The sequence below is a fragment of the Esox lucius genome, chromosome 8 (genome assembly GCF_011004845.1).
Source record: "Esox lucius isolate fEsoLuc1 chromosome 8, fEsoLuc1.pri, whole genome shotgun sequence".
Lineage (NCBI taxonomy): Eukaryota > Metazoa > Chordata > Actinopteri > Esociformes > Esocidae > Esox > Esox lucius.
The window spans coordinates 6,495,084-6,513,906 of record NC_047576.1 but is presented as its reverse complement, the minus strand read 5'-3'; the positions used below and the strand labels follow the sequence as shown (position 1 = coordinate 6,513,906).

General features: G+C 41.9%; 1 protein-coding gene across 1 annotated transcript; it reads right to left on the bottom strand.

Annotated features, from left to right (window-relative positions):
* Window positions 1–71: 71 nt before the first annotated feature.
* LOC105026915 (copine-3) lies at window positions 72–17,526 on the bottom strand. Its single transcript, XM_029121475.2, has 16 exons — window positions 16,602–17,526; window positions 15,867–16,007; window positions 15,529–15,708; window positions 14,949–15,023; window positions 11,289–11,360; window positions 11,032–11,112; window positions 10,082–10,171; window positions 6,655–6,753; window positions 6,489–6,575; window positions 6,134–6,193; window positions 5,471–5,604; window positions 4,275–4,329; window positions 4,140–4,191; window positions 3,904–4,037; window positions 3,543–3,779; window positions 72–3,383 (listed from the first exon to the last, which is right to left on the bottom strand). The coding sequence occupies exons 2-16, from the start codon at window positions 15,996–15,998 to the stop codon at window positions 3,234–3,236; spliced, it is 1,638 nt and encodes a 545-aa protein (XP_028977308.2). The 5' UTR covers window positions 15,999–16,007; window positions 16,602–17,526; the 3' UTR covers window positions 72–3,233.
* Between the last annotated feature and the right edge of the window lie 1,297 nt (window positions 17,527–18,823).

The following is an 18,823-nucleotide window of genomic DNA, read 5'->3' as shown; positions in this document are numbered from 1 at the left end:
GTTGACCAGTGAACCCTTGTAAATCCAAGTAATAAACCATTTCTGATTGAGTAATGTATACAACAACATTCTCTTGCTCGTTTTCATTTTTATTCAGTTAAGAACACATTCCATTTTATTTCACTTGGCATCCTAAACATTAATATAAAAAAGACGTTACTGTAGTTCTGTTATCAGAAGTAACATGGTCTACTTCTGATGACACAATATTAACAAACATGCTTGTTTCCCATGGGTTATAAAACATATGATGGCATAAGAGTACCATCACATAGCACCTGAGATAAGCCAAGGCAGAAAGGGACTAGTAAACAATGCATACTTCATCTGGGATATAGTATCTTCATAAGGCTTGTTTTTGGTTATTAAGACACTTGACAGTTATGAACGATAACAATTTAAAAAATCCAGTTGAACTTGCAATTAATGACATTCCTCCTGATCAATCATAACTACTGAAAAAAAGTTGTTAAATAACAAGCACTGTTGATCATATATATATTAGACAAATACAAAATACAATTAACTAAAGCAATTAACTTTGATTCCAATACTTTCTTTGATACTCAGTGTAGGAACTTTGCTAGCTAGTACATAATGCTAGCCTGGTCCCACACCTGTTGCGCTTTTGTCTACTCCACTGTCGATAGGCTTAACATGTTTTGCATGACAATTCCACAAGGAGTTAACAGGAGAGCAGAAAGTGACTGGAAGCCAGGCTATTGTCAAGTCTGCAAGCATAATTGGTGCAAAATTTAGATAAGATTCTGTAGATGCTGACTTTCTGCCCTATCTGCTACTGTGATTCTACCATAAGAGCTTAGAACGCTACACTCACGAGGCTACCTGTGGGTATATTTTGAATCAGAAGAATATCTGGATGAAATCTGGCCTTGATGGCTATGTACGCTTATCTCCATCAACACAGCCAGAAGAGGACTGGCCGCTCCAGATTTCTGCCAAAGTTTAGTTCAGGCTGGGGATCTGACTGACTACTTTGGGAAAACTGCAGATATCAAGCAGGGCTTTATGGAGAAATTGTGATTGAAAAATAAGGATGATTTAATTATACGAGTGCTTAATGTCCTTAACACCGGTCTTGAAACCAACATTCACAACACCCTGTCTATTTAGCTAACCTTTTATTAAGGGCCGTTCAAGGCATAAATGATATAAGCAGTCGCTTATGGGCCCCAACTGTCTTAAAAAGACAGAATTGGGCCTGTTTGAATAAAGCAACCCAGAACACAGTCAACACAACATTAGGCGCGTTCCTCAGATCAGTAGCGCCATAAACTTTATGAAGTCATGGTGTGTGAAAAATGTTTGTAATGGCAGCGTCATGCATGCGTTTCCCATGGCGAGCCAGTATAAAAAGGTAGGACAGACTATGTACTCACTACTCTGTTGCTTTGGGAAATGTGCCTGCAGAAGTATGTAGATGTTTAGATATAAATGTACAGGAAAATGACCTGTGTTAGCAGAGACTGCATTCAAAGAAAACACTGTGTAGGTCAGAATAATTGTAAGAGTTTGTTTATATTTCTAACGCAAAACTGACTGAAAGGTGCTCAACATGTCAATCAAATGTATTTTATAAAGTCCTTTTTACATCAGCAATTGTCACAAAGTGTTTTTACAAAACATTCAGGCTGGATGTCAGTTTACAAAGCTGGATAAAAAATACTGGATTAAAAGAAATTGCAGATTAAATAAACTCTATAATAATATAATTTTTCCACTATCACCACTATTTTTCCACTATCACACATGAGTAAGGTGTTTTATACACAGGTGTTTCGTGTATCAGCTCAGCCACCTTTGGAGAAAGCACATCACCAATCTTTAATGGCACCCCAGAGTGAACAGCTTAGGACGACAGACTTTTCCCCTTGTCGGATTGGCCTCTAGTAACCATTCAGTTAGGGAAATTCCGTTTTTAACTGTCTAATCAGTCAGGTGTGGTAAATTAGGGTTGGAGCGAAAAACACCAGGACAGAAGCTCTCCGGGAGCAGGACTGGAGATCTCTGCCAAACTGAAGGCTATCTGCCCCACCAAATACACTGATATTCTGTACTGTTGAGTGATACAAAACACTCTGTACATTTTCTAATGAAGGGGTGAGTTCCAGTCCGGCTGGTTACCAATGCATGGGTTAGTTGTGGTTAGTTACCCGTAGTGTAGTGTAGTGTTCATCATGGTGAATAGCAGAGGATGGTCAAGTTCGTTACTGAGAACAGCAACAGTAGAGAAGTAAAAAGTACAAAGTAAAAGTACTTGGCTGGGTTTAGTGTTCCAAATTAAGACCTTAATGACCAGGTGGTGTGTGGGTAGAGACGAGGTGGGGTTGGGGGGGGTCGTTGTGACTACCTGACCAGGGACAACACCCGCTGGGCCAGATTGTCTTTAGGAGACCACAGTGGGAGAGAAAACAGAAAGGCTTTGAAAAATAAAGACTGAGAAAGTAAAGAGATAATACAGGTGAAAAACACAGAAATTAGAAAATGGGATTCATTTGACCGCAAACATAAAGAAATAATGTATAACCTGCCTCAAGCTGTTTTTGAATTTGGCTCATGGTCACATTTGTTCATGACTTTTGGCCTAGGCTCCAGCGAGGGAGGTGTGCCTACTGTGAACGTCAGATTGTTCCTGTTTGGGTCTCTGTCAGAGTATGGCGAGTCAGTCAGTCAAGAGGCTCCAGACAGGAATTTACAACAATGGACTTCACACCATAATAATTCTAGACCCTCTACACCATAAACATGCCTTTCATTTTCATACAAATCATTTCAGTCCTTCAGGACCTGGGGGTCTGATGCCGAACAACCAGTCGCCATGCGTTATGCCTCTTACTGAAGTATTTTCATTTTGTGAGAGACCAAACAAAACACGCCATCTGGTGGCAGTTAAGCCACATATCCTCTATAAATAAATTCCTGTACAAGTGACAAAAGAACAACAGATCAATAAAACGAATTAGTTAAAGTCAGGACCTTCATACTGGACAGGCTGTGAAACTTTGTAGTACCGCAGACAGCCTCTCTAAGAAAGTTCAGAATTTCTTATTTGTATTTTTTTTTTTTTTTCAGCATTAAATGTGTTATCGACCTATTTTGAACACATTGCTAGCATGTCCACAGGTCAGGGTTGAAAAAGCCAAGCCAGGGGAATAGATTAAGTATTAGTGAGATCTGTTCCTACATTTGTAGGTCTGGTCTGAAGCTGGGACTCATTGGGCTGAAGCTGAGGGCTGGGACTCATTGGGCTGAAGCTGGGACTCAGGGTCATTCGGAGGATTCAGTTTCTGTATTCTGAAGTAGGACTCCACTTGCCCAGGTAACTCTGCCAGAACGGACTGGGCAAGAGCCTCTCTGGGAGCCTGAAACAGACCAGCAAGAAGGGAAACAACACTGTGAGAAACAAAGTGTTGGGCCGAGGACCCCGAAATGATCTAAAACCAAGTGACCACATGTCTTGCTTATTTAAAGGCACACTGATCACGCAGTGCAGCGTGAAGCCAGCGTGACGGCCCACTCACGTTCTGGAACTTTCTGAACGGCACGAACTGGACGATGTCTCGCGCCGCCATCTCCCCGGTCGGCGCCCTGAGGCGCCCGTCGTCGCCGTCCAGGATGTCCATGGCGGTGAAGTCTGCCCTACCCACGCCGATGATGATGATGGACATGGGCAGACGTGAGGCGTTGACGATGGCCGAGCACGTCTGATCCATGTCCGTGATCACGCCGTCCGTGATGATCAGGAGGACATGGTATTGCTGGGAGGCGGAGACGGAGACAAAGGAAAGTAAGGAGCGCTGGTGTTCATCCGTTATGCTCCTGAGGCATTGCCCAAGCTGTCGCTTACCGTGTAATCACGCGTTTCTTAGCGTTGCTACTTACAGAGGCGGTTCTCTGCTGAGTGGCCTGCAGGGCAATGCTGGCCAGGTGGTTGATCACGGGCGAGAAGTTGGTGGGGCCGTACAGCTTCACCTGAGGAAGACACACTTTGTAGGCCTCCACCACACCCTGGATACCTGGACACAAAGACTGGACAGTGAAAACTTCCCCAGTGCAACATTACAATGATGTTACCGTTTATTTAACAATAAAAAATAAATATGCCGATGCCGCCCTACCTGGGCAGAATGGATTAGCTGGGTTGAAATTCAGAGGGAATTGATGGGACACCTGCGAATAAAATAATACCAGACAATTAAAATGAAATCTTCTGAAATCTATCAAGATCATTTTACATGAGCATCCATATTTACCTGCCAGGTTGGGGGAATTTGAGCTCCAAAGCCAAAGGCAGGGAACATTTTGTGACTGCAGAGGAAAGATTACAAAAAAAACTTTTAGTGTGGTACTTCACCATCATTCAATATGCTAGTTCAATCACTGCTACAATTACCAAAAATAATACTTTAAATACTGATTCTGGTACTGCGACTAATACTACCAGTACTACTATTACTACTAATACTACAACTACTATTACTACTACTACCAGTACTACTGCAACAACTACTTCTATCACTACTACAGCATTCACTACCACAACCACCAGAACTATTACTAATACCACTACCACTAGTTAACTACCACTACTACTACCCCTGCAACCATTTTATACACACCTTGCCTGTGGTAACGTCAGCAGTCCAATAAGCCAACATAAATAAATGAGTATCTGAATACATTAACTTCATCAGTTTGTGTCAATGAACCAACTCCATCTGAACCACGCCAAGCAACCATTTACACACAAGCTGTAAGGTTTCACATCCAACACTGGCAGATGACATGCAAATGTATACAGTTCAGTAGCACTAACAACACCCCAGTTCAGCTGTGAGTTTCCCTTAAGACAATAGGTTGGCTGGTATGGGGTTATTGGTCTGCTGGTATTATTGGATAGTATAGTTCGGCTGAGATAGGTCAGCTGGATTAAGTTGACTGGTATAGCTCAACTGGTATAGGTCGACTGGTACAGACGGTCAGTATAGGGTTAATTTGTATAGTTTGACTGGTATATGTCGGCTGGAATTCATAGTTTTCAGTCACGTGGTTACTCTGACAGCCTGGTGGGCAAAACATTGTCGGCTAACACTGGGAATTCGATGGCGCTACTGCACAAGCCAGTCAAATGTTCTACTTTTACAGGCCATGAGTGTTCAGATCACCTCACAAAACATAAAGAACGAAGGTATGCAAACACACTGCAAGTCTTAGGCACTTGTGACCCATAGACAGCAGTCGCTGCGTTATTTAGATGGTTAAAAACAGCGACATCCCTGCCGGAGCTGAACTTTAGAGATGTGTTTACCTTGTGGAGAATCCATCCCCTTAAACTGCTACCAAAATGAAAGCGTACAAAAGTACACACATTGATTTGTACAATCGATCAGGGTGGGTCAATAATGCAACTGTCTGGGAGGTGAAGGTGAAGACATTCTGACTAGTTTACCTGCTGTAGTCCTGGATCACCATGCCAACAGACCAGATGGCAGACAGGTATTCGTTGTAACCCTGGGGACTGATGTAGTGGAGAGACTGGGGAGTGTTTGGGTCACCGTTTGAACCTGTGAAGTCAATGGCAACCTTCCAAGGAAGATAGGTACAAGAGACAAGTCGTGTCATAATGGAGGTTCAGTTCAAGTCTGTAGACTGTATTTATCTCCACAAAGCCATTATAGCTGGCAGGCAGAGGGGACAAACTGACAGGTAAGACAGCACAGAAACACAAACCTCTGAATGTACATTTAGGTCACGGTTTCCCAGACACACATTGATGAAGGGGCAGTCGGCAGTTGCTACATACATTCTTTTAAATCGATGTAATGTACTCATTGATGTCATGACTGGTAAGCTCTTTCTATGAACGGGAGAGCACTTTTATTTCTCCAGCCCACTCCCTCAGCTTTTAACCCTCAAATAAGCCAGCAGAAATCTCATTGAAATAGCTGCTTTATTAATGTAATCGACAGAGATTCTTCATTTAGCTTGTCTTTATATCTCTGACTGCATAATGTCTGCCTGGGAAACCAAGCCTGAGCATTCATATTCTAGCATGAAATAAGACATTGTCCTTTATGTGCTAGATGGTATTCAGAGAAAATCCCTGACTCACCGTGAAGTTAATCTGACATCCGCCCATGATGTAGTCCAGGAACGTGTACTCCTTCACTACCTGTAGGGTGGTCAGTGAAATATGTTTTACATTTCAGTGATTTAGCTGACATGTATCAACAACACCTTACAGTCACTGCATTCATCCTAAGATAGCTACATGCGACACACCCACAAAAATCTGCAACAGGAAGTACTGTATACATATATACTTAAAATCATCACTGCTCACGCTGGTTTGGAAAGGACAAAACTGACTTTTGTATTTATAGATACGGGGGGGGGGGGGTGTAATAATACAGAGCGGGTAGTTCAGGTTTCAAGTTGTAATCCGAGAGGAACATAGAAGCACCTACCTGACACATCTTCACACTCACAACGCCAGAGTTTTTGTATCCCTTCTTCTTCTGTTTCTTTTGACTGTTGATGCATTCAAACTCAGCCTGGGGAGGGGGAGGGGTGAATGAGAAAGACCCCGGGGAGTACACACAGACACGCAGTAACTCATGCTCTCCATCTCACCGGGGAGGTACGCGATGCCTCCTGCAGGCGCTTCATATTGGTCTCAAAGATTCCAATGAGGTCATGAGATCCATCGTTGTTGTGGTCGTAACACTCCACCTGACAACCGAAGACTAAGGAGTTAAGAAGCTGAGAGTACTTTACGATTTAAGAAGCTGAGAGTATTATATGAGTTAAGAAGTTGAGAGTACTGAACAAGTTAAGAAGCGGAGAGTATGTTACGATTAAAGAAGCTGAGAGTATTATAGGAGTTAAGAAGTTGAGAGTATTTCACGATTAAAGAAACTGAGAGTACTGTACGATTAAAGAAGCTGAGAGTACTGTACTATTAAAAAAGCTGAGAGTACTGTACGAGTTAAGAAGCGGAGAGTATTTTACGATAAAAGAAGCTGAGAGTATTCTATGAGTTAAGAAGCTGAGAGTATTTCACGATTAAAGAAGCTGAGAGTATTATATGTGTTAAGAAGCTGAGAGTATTTTACGATTAAAGAAGCTGAGAGTACTGTACGATTAAAGAAGCTGAGTTTACTGTACAAGTTAAGAAGCGGAGAGTATTATATGAGTTAAGAAGCTTAGAGTATTATATGAGTTAAGAAGCTGAGAGTATTTCACGATTAAAGAAGTGGAGAGTATTTTACGATTTAAGAAGCTGAGAGTATTATATGAGTTAAGAAGCTGAGAGTTTTTTATGATTTAAGAAGCTGAGAGTATTATATGTGTTAAGAAGCTGAGAGTATTTTACGATTTAAGAAGCTGAGAGTACTGTACAAATTAAGTAGCTGAGAGTACTATATGAGTTAAGAAGCTGAGAGTATTTTACGATTAAAGAAGCTGAGAGTACTGTACAAGTTAAGAAGCTGAGAGTACTATATGAGTTAAAAAGCTGAGAGTATTTCACGATTAAAGAAGTGGAGAGTATTTTACGATTTAAGATGCTGAGAGTATTATATGAGTTAAGAAGCTGAGAGTTTTTTACAATTTAAGAAGCTGAGAGTATTATATGTGTTAAGAAGCTGAGAGTATTTTACGATTTAAGAAGCTGAGAGTACTGTACAAATTAAGAAGCTGAGAGTACTATATGAGTTAAGAAGCTGAGAGTATTTTACGATTAAAGAAGCTGAGAGTATTTTACGATTAAAGAAGCTGAGAGTATTTTACGATTAAAGAAGCGGAGAGTATTTTACGATTTAAGAAGTTGAGAGTATCGTATGAGTTAAGATGAGAAATGAGAAAAGAAATACACAATCATTCGTATTCATAGAACATTCATCGAGCATCAGACAAAGAGTGGTGAGTAAAACCATGCAATTGAACATACAGTACCATTACACTAAACTCAGAATTCCTAGATGAGGATCAGTAGAAGATACCGTACCATAATACCAAACACAAAGTCGTTGGATGCGGATAAACAGAGCAACAACTAACCAAATCAAACGCACACTAAATGATTGGGACCGGGACCAACTGAAACCCCAACAGGAATATTTATGCAGCGTCTTTACCTGCAATGTTTGTCCCATGTCGGTACACAAGTGACAGGACAGTATCGAGTGGGTCACCCTGGTAGTGTTTTTAGAAGGACCAGTCTGTTAATAGTTGTAGGTTTACATGCAGTACCAAGACCAGTCTGGTAGTAGATGTAGGTTTATATACAATACCAAGACCCTTCTGGTAGTAGTTGTAGGGTTTATAAAGAGCCAAGACCAGTCTGGTAGTAGTTGTAGGGTTGGTTTATACAGTAAGACCAGTCTGGTAGTAGCTGTAGGTGTATATACAGTACCAAGACCAGTCTGGTAGTAGCTGTAGGTTTATATACAGTACTAAGACCAGTCTGGTAGTAATTGTAGGTTTTATAAAGAGCCAAGACCAGTCTGGTAGTAGTTGTAGGTTTTATAAAGAGCCAAGACCAGTCTGGTAGTAGTTGTAGGGTTGGTTTATACAGTAAGACCAGTCTGGTAGTAGCTGTAGGTTTATATACAGTACCAAGACCAGTCTGGTAGTAATTGTAGGTTAATATACAGTACCAAGACCAGTCTGGTAGTAATTGTAGGTTAATATACAGTACCAAGACCAGTCTGGTAGTAATTGTAGGTTAATATACAGTACCAAGACCAGTATGGTAGTAGTTGTAGGTTTTTATACAGTACCATGGGGAGAGCCAACAACTGCATAAATACTGATGTGGCTTTAATGAAAATCAGCCCTAATTGACCTAAAAATTCCAGTGAATACCATCTACTCCAGGACAACGTGTACCATGGAACAGGACAGATGTGATCTAATTCTAGTGTCGTCTGGCCGAGAGTAAGGTTTTTCTAAAGAACAGGGAGGCTTTTAAAATGTTACCCACTCGCAATGTAAACTCTGTATTATTCTAGTGAAAATATGACATTCTGGTGTGAAACTTTGAGTTCAGCAGAAATGGCAATGTAGTTAAATACGGTACTTGAAACATATTTTTGAAAAATACAAAATACCTGTATTTTCAATTAAATACAAAAGCACTTTGTATTTCATTTAGATACATTTTACTTCTGGGTATTTTGTAACAGGTTGCATGTTGATGCATCTTTACCCAGCTCTGGGTTCGAAAAGCATGTGTAAGTGTAAAAAAAATAAAAATACTATTTGAACCCAGCTCTGAGTGGTAACTCACATGTCCTCCAGTAGGGGCATCGGTTCTTCCTTATGAGATAGTTTTGGCATAAACAAGCTGAAAATCACCAATCGTCAACATCAACTGAGGTTCTGTGACGCTGTACACAGTAGGTGGCGTTATTAGCAAACAATAGAGAAAGGTGACCACATACAGTCTGTTATAAGACATGCAAGTTAGTGGAGTTAGCTACTCTTTAAAGACACAAGGGAGAGGTCTGCGGTATTATCATGCACTTCACACACAAATCCAAGATATGACCAAACAAGGGACAGTGTCTTTGTGGTGAGACTTGTTCCATAGCGAGGTCATGTTAGTAGTCCTACAGGTGTGTGGTGAGACAGTCGTTCCAGTGCGAGGTCATGTTAGTAGTCCTACAGGTGTGTGGTGAGACAGTCGTTCCAGTGCGAGGTCATGTTAGTAGTCCTACAGGTGTGTGGTGAGACAGTCGTTCCAGTACGAGGTCATGTTAGTAGTCCTACAGGTGTGTGGTGAGACAGTCGTTCCAGTGCGAGGTCATGTTAGTAGTCCTACAGGTGTGTGGTGAGACAGTCGTTCCAGTGCGAGGTCATGTTAGTAGTCCTACAGGTGTGTGGTGAGACAGTCGTTCCTGTGCGAGGTCATGTTAGTAGTCCTACAGGTGTGTGGTGAGACAGTCGTTCCAGTGCGAGGTCATGTTAGTAGTCCTACAGGTGTGTGGTGAGACAGTCGTTCCAGTGCGAGGTCATGTTAGTAGTCCTAAAGGTGTGTGACAGTGCATCTCCATACCTTTATAGGCTTGTCCATGTCTCCATCACACAGAGACTGCAAAGGGACTCTGAAGGGTCTCCATGTAGGGTTCAGATTCCTTTTCACCACCTATGGAATGGTATATGGAAGATGCAGGGACCATTATATCAGCCACCTACGGGATGGTATATGGAAGACGCAGGGACCATTATATCAGCCACCTATGGAATGGTATATGGAAGATGCAGGGACCATTATATCAGCCACCTACGGGATGGTATATGGAAGACGCAGGGACCATTATATCAGCCACCAACGGGATGGTATATGGAAGACGCAGGGACCATTATATCAGCCACCTACGGGATGGTATATGGAAGACGCAGGGACCATTATATCAGCCACCTACGGGATGGTATATGGAAGACGCAGGGACCATTATATCAGCCACCTATGGAATGGTATATGGAAGACGCAGGGACCATTATATCAGCCACCTACGGGATGGTATATGGAAGACGCAGGGACCATTATATCAGCCACCTACGGGATGGTATATGGAAGACGCAGGGACCATTATATCAGCCACCTACGGGATGGTATATGGAAGACGCAGGGACCATTATATCAGCCACCTACGGGATGGTATATGGAAGACACAGGGACCATTAGATCAGCCACCTACGGGATGGTATATGGAAGACGCAGGGACCATTAGATCAGCCACCTACGGGATGGTATATGGAAGGCGCAGGGACCATTATATCAGCCACCTACGGGATGGTATATGGAAGACGCCGGGTGCATTATGTCAACCACTTATAGGATTCAAAATTACCCAGATTAGCAGGCATATATTGTTGTTCTACACAATTCTTAAGTCGTCTCCTAATTGTAATGAAAAATTTAAGTGGACGGTAGGGACTGTGTTATGTGTTCATTCTCCAAGCTCTACTGCTAACCACGCTTCATATTCGATTGCCTCGTACCTCTGTTCTATGGGCCAACTGCCATCCCGTCTCGTTCTGCTTGTAGAACTCCAAGAAAGGATCTGACTTCCCAAAGAAATCCTGGAAACAGACATAACAGAAGCCCACCAGTGAATAATATCAAATGGTCAGGGGACAGACACAAGCAATTAACACTTGTTACATGTCACTGAATCATTGGCTTCACAGGGCAACACATAAGACCTATAAAGAAGATTTCATCACCCATGCTTGGAGCACATTCTACAATAATGTACCTTTTTGTCCAGTTTCCTTGCTTCAGCCTCAAAATTCACCACTCTGCTGTCTTTTATTTCTTCTGCTCTTATCTACAAAGAAGAGAAAAACAGGTCATTCCATCATTATGGTGTTCACCACATACTTTAAACAGTCATTCTAAGAACACCTAAAGCATTATTTACATTCCTGCGCCAAAATTAAAGTACCTGGTCAAACAGAAAAAAAAAAGATTTAGGTCCATACAGTTGTACTCAAAAGTTTGCATATGCTTGAAGAATTGGTAATATATGTACCATTTGTAAAGAAAACATGAGTGAGCAGGCAAAACAAATCTTTTATTTCTTATGGGATTTACATTCAACAGTAGGTCATAACAGAATGGCATAATCATAAAACAAAACATGGCCACAAAGAAAATTATTTTACTGACCCCTGTTCAAAATACTGTATACCCTTAGTTCTTAATAATGTGTATTGGCCCATTTAGCATCAATGACAGCACACAGTGTTTTGTAGTAATTGTCTATGAGGCCACAAATTCTTGCAGGTGGTATAGCTGCCCATTCGTCTTGGGAAAATGCCTCCAGGTCATGCAAAGTCTTTGGTCGTCTTGCATGAACCACACGTTTGAGATGTCTCCATAGTTAATCAATGATATTAAGGTCAGGAGACTGTGATGGCCACTCCAGAACCTTCACCTTTTTCTGCTGTAACCACTGGCCTTGTGGGTCAACTTGGCCTTGTGCTTAAGGTCATTGTCGTGCTGGAAAGTCCAAGAGCATCCCATGCGCAGCAAATTGTCTGCCAGTATTTTCTGATAACATGCTGCATTCATCTTGCCATCAACTTTCTCAAGATTCCCAGTGCTTTTAGAGCTCACACACCCCTAAAATATCAGTGAGCCATTCTGTTCACTATAGGCCTTGTTGACCCCTCTGCAAATATATCGCTTATGGTTGTGACCGTAAAGCTCTATTTTGATCTCATCATTCCAAATTAGTGTGCCAGAAGCTGTGAGGCGTCTAGTCTGCTCAGTGCATCCATGTGAGAGCTAAAAAACTCACTGACTATTTATACCCAGACACTAATTGCAATTTAAAAAGCTGCAGTTGTGGGAAATTCACCTTTAATTGCCATTTTCACCTGTGTGTCACTTTGTGACCAAACATTCAAGGGAATGTAAACTTTTGATCAGGGCAATTTGGGTGACTTCTGTTATCATTATGATTTAAAAAGGAGCCAAACAACTAGGTGATAATAAATGGCTTCATATAATCACTATCCTTAAAAAAAAAGTTTTTTGCATGATCAGTCACATTTACAAAATCAATGCCAAAATTTCACAATTTCTGCCAGGGTATGCAAACTTTTGAGCACAACTTTATATGCAAGTAAAATGGATTTAATCGGTAGCAGGCCCGTAGGTCATAGGTCATTTTAGGCCTCTGAGTTTGGTTCTCCCGCTGTCATTCCATGTAATACAGACTTAGGCATTGATGTGGGGTCATAGTGAGTGTCAATATCAATAGAATTAGCAAGCAGACCACAACGATCTTTCATGCTCAACATACAGTGGGGAGAACAAGTATTTGATACAGTGCCGATTTTGCAGGTTTTCCCACTTACAAAGCATGTAGAAGTCTGTAATTTTTATCATAGGTACTCTTCAACTGTGAGTGACGGAATCTAAAACAAAAATCCAGAAAATTGTATGATTTTTAAGTAATTAATTAAAATTTTATTGCATGACATAAGTATTTGATACATCAGAAAAGCAGAACTTAATATTTGGTACAGAAACCTTTGTTTGCAATTACAGAGATCATACGTTTCCTATAGTTCCTTACCAGGTTTGTACACACTGCAGCAGGGATTTTGGCCCACTCCTCCATACAGACCTTCTCCAGATCCTTCAGGTTTCGGGGCTGTTGCTGGGCAATACAGACATTCAGCTCCCTCCAAAGATTTTCTATTGGATTCAGGTCTGGAGACTGGCAAGGCCACTCCAGGACCTTGAGATGCTTCTTACGGAGCCACTCCTTAGTTGCCTAGGCTGTGTGTTTCGGGTCGCTGTCATGCTGGAAGACCCTGCCACGAGCCATCTTCAAAGATCTCGCGATACATGGCCCCATCCCAGTCGTCCTGTCCCCTTTGCAGAAAAGCATCCCCAAAGCATGAAGTTTCCACCTCCATGCTTCACGGTTGGGATGGTGTTCTTGGGGTTGTACTCATCCTTCTTCTTCCTCCAAACACGGCGAGTGGAGTTTAGACCAAAAAGCTCTATTTTTGTCTCATGAGACCATATTACCTTCTCCCATTCCTCCTCTGGATCATCCAGATGATCATTGGCAATCTTCAGACGGGCCTGGACATGCGCTGGCTTGAGCAGGGGGACCTTGCATGCGTTGCATGGTTTTTAATCCATGACGGCGTAGTGTGTTACTAATAGTTTTCTTTGAGACTGTGGTCCCAGCTCTCTTCAGGTCATTGACAAGGTCCTGCCGTGTAGTTCTGGGCTGATCCCTCACCTTCCTCATAATCATTGATGCCCCACGAGGTCAGATCTTGCATTGATCCCCAGACCGAGGGAGATTGACCGTCATCTTGAACTTCTTCCATTTTCTAATAATTGCACCAACAGTTGTTGCCTTCTCACCAAGCTACTTGCCTATTGTCCTGTAGCCCATCCCAGCCTTGTGCAGGTCTACAATTCTATCCCTGATGTCCTCACACAGCTCTCTGCTCTAGGCCATTGTAGAGAGGTTGGAGTCTGTTTGATTGAGTGTGTGGACAGGTGTATTTTATACAGGTAACGAGTTCAAACCGGTGCAGTTAATACAGGTAATGAGTGGAGAACAGGAGGGCTTCTTAAAGAAAAACTAACAGGTCTGTGAGAGCCCGAATTCTTACTGGTTGGTAGGTGATCAAATACTTATGTCATGCAATAACATGCAAATAAATTATTTAAAAATCATACAATGTGATTTTCTGGATTTTTGTTTTAGATTCCATCACTCACAGTTGAAGTGTACCTACGATAAAAATGACAGACCTCTACATGCTTTGTAAGTGGGAAAACCTGCAAAATCGGCAGTGTATCAAACACTTGTTCTCCCCACTGTATATGAATGTGCCTCTGTAACTATTCGACTTCAAACTTCATACAATTTTTCCACTCTTATCCATTACTGTGGGAAGTAGAGATTCCCGAAATGCACTTTTAGGGTCCGTCTGACAGTGATGTGTGCGTGGTTGTCTCTTGGTGAGTGGGTTATACGCATGTCATTTTGGCTGACTGATGCCAGTTGTCCTTCAGTTATCAGCACCCCCCCGATCACTACATGTCCCCACGGCTACGCTGTTACATACTCATTTTGTTGCAAACGCAAACGGACAGTGGCTTTCTGTGACTCCTGCTGAACGTGAAGTCATCTCGCAGGCGGTTTGAAAACGAGTTATGTATTTGCGAGAAATTACTGACTCTTCAGGGGTGTTTGTTCCTCTCAAAGTTGAGAAAGAAGCGCCTCTCCTGCAGATTTCTGCCAGATTGTACAGAAAAATAGATATAGGAGCATTTATGCTAATAAAATGGGTGAGGCCTGCCTGTGAAGAAGACCCATCCAGGACTCCAAGACTACATTCCTCTGTAATGACCAAATTGGGTAAATGACACTCACGGTTATAGTTCCTTTTCCTGCAGGTCTCTTGGGCGCCAAAACCAGGGGTCTGGTGAATGTCCTACAAGACACCACCTGAAGAAGACCATTAGATGTGGAGGAATCACTGGTAATAACAGCAGACATTCATACACCCGACAGGGTTACATTTCATAACCAGATTCGTTTGACAACGTCCAATACGGAAAATTAACAAATAAACCGAAGGGACCCAGGTGTCAAGTTGCGGACTGGCTATTTAGCCACAGCATTACCACTGTTCTGAACATAGAACGTTCCCCATAGATATCCTACTGAGTTGTAATTGATTCTTCACCAATAAATATCTAAATGGCTATTAAAAGAATCATAAGGTATCTAAGCCCTCATTCCTCCCAAACATTCAGCCTTTCCAATGTCTATGATAAATGTAACAGACCTGTGCAGAGGATGGTGACAAACGGCTCAGTTAGGAGCACCAGAGTTTGTAGGTTTCATGCCCACAGGGAACCAGGTTGGAAATGTATACTCTCACTACGGCAACTTTCCCTGGATAAGGGCGTCGGTCACATGTCTTTACGTGAGTGACGTGAGGCCTCACCTGCCCCAGGGTACAGTCCAGCTCCCCAAGGAAATCATCATCGCTGAGGTCAACAGTCTTATTGTCGATGTCGTAGATTTGGAACTTGAGCCGTTGCACCAATTCGAAGTAGTAGTCGATGATGAACTTCTTGGCGAACTTCGGAGAAAGGCAATTCTTCACAGTCTCCGTACGGCCCACCTAGAGAGGCACACATTTTGGCCTGTCAGTATTCAAACCATACACTCTCACACAACCATCAAATGAAACGACAATGTCGGGCAATCGTTATCCTTGCAGTGTCACAGGGCAGTGTCTTACCCATAATGCTTATTTGGACAACGAGGAGCGTGACTCACCTCATACCACTGGGACCCCGCAGTGTTTATGAGAAGGACACACATAGGGTCAGACTTGGAAAACAAATCCATGTCCAAAAGACTTTCACAGGAGACTGTCAGTTCCACCTTGGTCACACACTGTGCAGCCATTATGCCGCCCTATAATACAGACAAGACACAAAGACAAAATATGCTTTGATTAGAAAATTATTCACATAGTCTGTAGGTGTCACTCATACATTTCCACCTGTTAGACGAGACCACAGAAAATCAAATCTCAAAATTCTAAAATACGTAGGCTAGGATATGCCCCTACCAAGTTGAACATTTTGAAAGAAAATGTATTAAATGAATGATTCATGTTTGTTATTTGCATAATACTGTATATCAAGTTTCAAGGTTTATTTGTCAAATGCACTGAACAACAGCGTCATCCTTACAATTAAATTCTTATGACATGGCACCCGACAAACTATGTAGTTAGAGTTAAGAAGAGTATATAAGCAAAAATATTTCTAGACAGAAAATGATAATCAAATAATGCAACAATATACAGTACATAACACTGTACACTAGCACCAATTTAAATGAGTGCGGTAAACTAGCAGCAATCTGGGTGGTATTTTGATAGAGCAGCAAAACTGGGTAGTATTATTGAACATTTAGATATGGCAAGTAGGGCAGTAATGCCTGGGGGGTTGTGATCTTTGATGATGTTTGGTGCTTTCCTCAGGCATTGTGTATGGTAGATACCTTGCACGGAGGGGAGCTGGCAGCCAATGATGCGCTCCGCAGACCTTACCACCCCATGGAGGGACTCGTGGTCTGCAGTGGAGAGGGCGGCGTGTGTTGTCAGGGCGGTGGCATGTTTATATGTTATGTATATTTACACAATGGTTGTTTTTGTTTTCCACCCTGTTCTGCTTCGTTTCACCCTGTTAGGTTTGTATTTTGAATATACCACAGGTTAATGGCCAATATACCACAGCTAAGAGCTTTTCTTACACACAAAACGCATTGCAGAGTGCTTGGCCACAGCACTAAGCTGTGGTATACTGGCGATATATCCAAAACCTCAAGAGGCTTTGTTGTTTTTATAAATACAATAATTACATTGTCATGTTCTCCAGTGTAAGGTAACATCACACGAATTCGCTGTCACAGATTTAGTAACATGTTAAACATTCCCCTGAGACCAAGTTGGCCGGAGACATCCAGTAAGTTACTTCTGCACATCCCACCTAATAAAACATCAGCCTACTTTAATGTGTAGGTTTAGACAGTATATAAACCTGCTAAATTGCTGTGAAGGGTTCGATAAAACTGAACTAATTGAATAAACCTAATCCGTTCTCCTCGCTACGCTGCATAGCTACGCCATACATGTGTTGACTAGGCAGGACCGTATATAGGTGGCAATTTATCTAATGAACCGAGTACACTGTATATGTTAGCAATACATGTGCACCACCGACTACACACTAGTCGTGTGACGGGATATAGCCTACATAGAATTAGTATTTCCTATCAAGGGTTTACTCGTCTTGCGGCCGTTAACGTTACAGTACACACAGTCACATAGCTCTCGAAACAATAACTTTGTCAATTTGATGAAACAATCTGACATACCAGCAATCGTTGGCAACACATTCATTATAAAACCTAGGTACTAAAGAGCAACGTATCTACTTACCTAAAACAGATTACTTTCTAATAAGGGAGTTTAATTAGACTGGACTGGGTGGCAACGACTGTGGCCCGTCAAGTGACCAGTCAAATCAGATTTCCCATAGATTTTCATTGAAATTAATGAAATCCGACCCAACGTACAATTTAGAGCTTAAAATACAATAAGATTTACACGAGTATCAAAACGTTGAGGCAGGGTAAACAAAGACCCGACTGATTGAAATAGTATAAAGCATCATTTCTATAAATTTGTGATGATTTTAGGGGTTTTATTGGGGTTATGAATCATACTATTTTAGTCAATAATGCCATTGGCAGGAACTGCTAAAAAGAAAATACTTTTTGTGAGTTCATTGTGTAGCATTCACTTGAACATAATTGACTAATGTTAATAAATGTTCTAACATTCTATAAAAATAAGGGATAAAGGATGGATTTCAACAAAACATGTTTTTTAAACGTTAGAATAGGCCTACTAATGTGCCACATAAGAAAGTGATTGCAACTGTTTCCAAGTTGTGCTGCCTCAAGCATGAAACCGATGGTGAAATGTCAAGCCTAGGAGTAATTACTTTAATAATCTTCCAACAGAAACTAGTTTAAAAATTTCCGCACAACCGGGTAGTCGGGCTGGCATAAACAAACGCTCCCTAACTTCTACTTCCTGAGTCGCTCTGAAGCAATCGGGGTGTGTTCCACAACCAGTGTTGCCAGATGGTGAGGTTTCCTGGACAGTTTGGCTATTTATGATGAAGGTCTGGGGGCAAAAATGGGCATGGGCGGTTACAGATTTATTCACAGATCGATTTACAGATAGAAAAAAATAGCTGTAGGATTGTATAGAACATTTTTGTTGTGGAGTCCAGGGGTGATTTTCGGTTTACAGTTAATGGAATTAACTGTAAACCGAAACTGGCAACCCTGTCCACAACCGCCCACAACTTTTGGCGTGAGATCAACTGGTATTTGGGCAGATATTGTTCGGTTACATTACATTGTGTATGCAGAACACTTGGGATATTTAGCAGGGTCCACACCCTCCTCTCCCAGTGACGGCTCAGTGACAGATACATGGTCCTACTAGAAAGGATCCAGCGAGGGTCCCCGTTATTATGGAATAATGACTGATACCGTCAATCCAACGGTTGCATCATTTGGACTCCGCCCCCGTCTTGTGGCACCGTTAAGATGGTGTGTGGGGCAGGCTAGACCAGTAGATGGAGCCCAATGCAGGCCTTGCATGGCAGAGCAGTGTCTATCGAAAGCTGTTCTCAAGTACCTATCTG

What these genes read in the sequence shown, in the direction of transcription:
- LOC105026915 (XM_029121475.2), bottom strand. Translation starts at nt 15,998, where the DNA reads ATGGCTGCACAGTGTGTGACCAAGGTGGAACTGACAGTCTCCTGTGAA. An exon ending in CGGGGTCCCAGTGGTATGAG is followed by an intron (nt 15,709 to 15,866) that starts GTGAGTCACGCT and finishes GTGCCTCTCTAG; the next exon opens with GTGGGCCGTACGGAGACTGT. An exon ending in CGTTCAGAAAGTTCCAGAAC is followed by an intron (nt 3,384 to 3,542) that starts GTGAGTGGGCCG and finishes GGTCTGTTTCAG; the next exon opens with GCTCCCAGAGAGGCTCTTGC.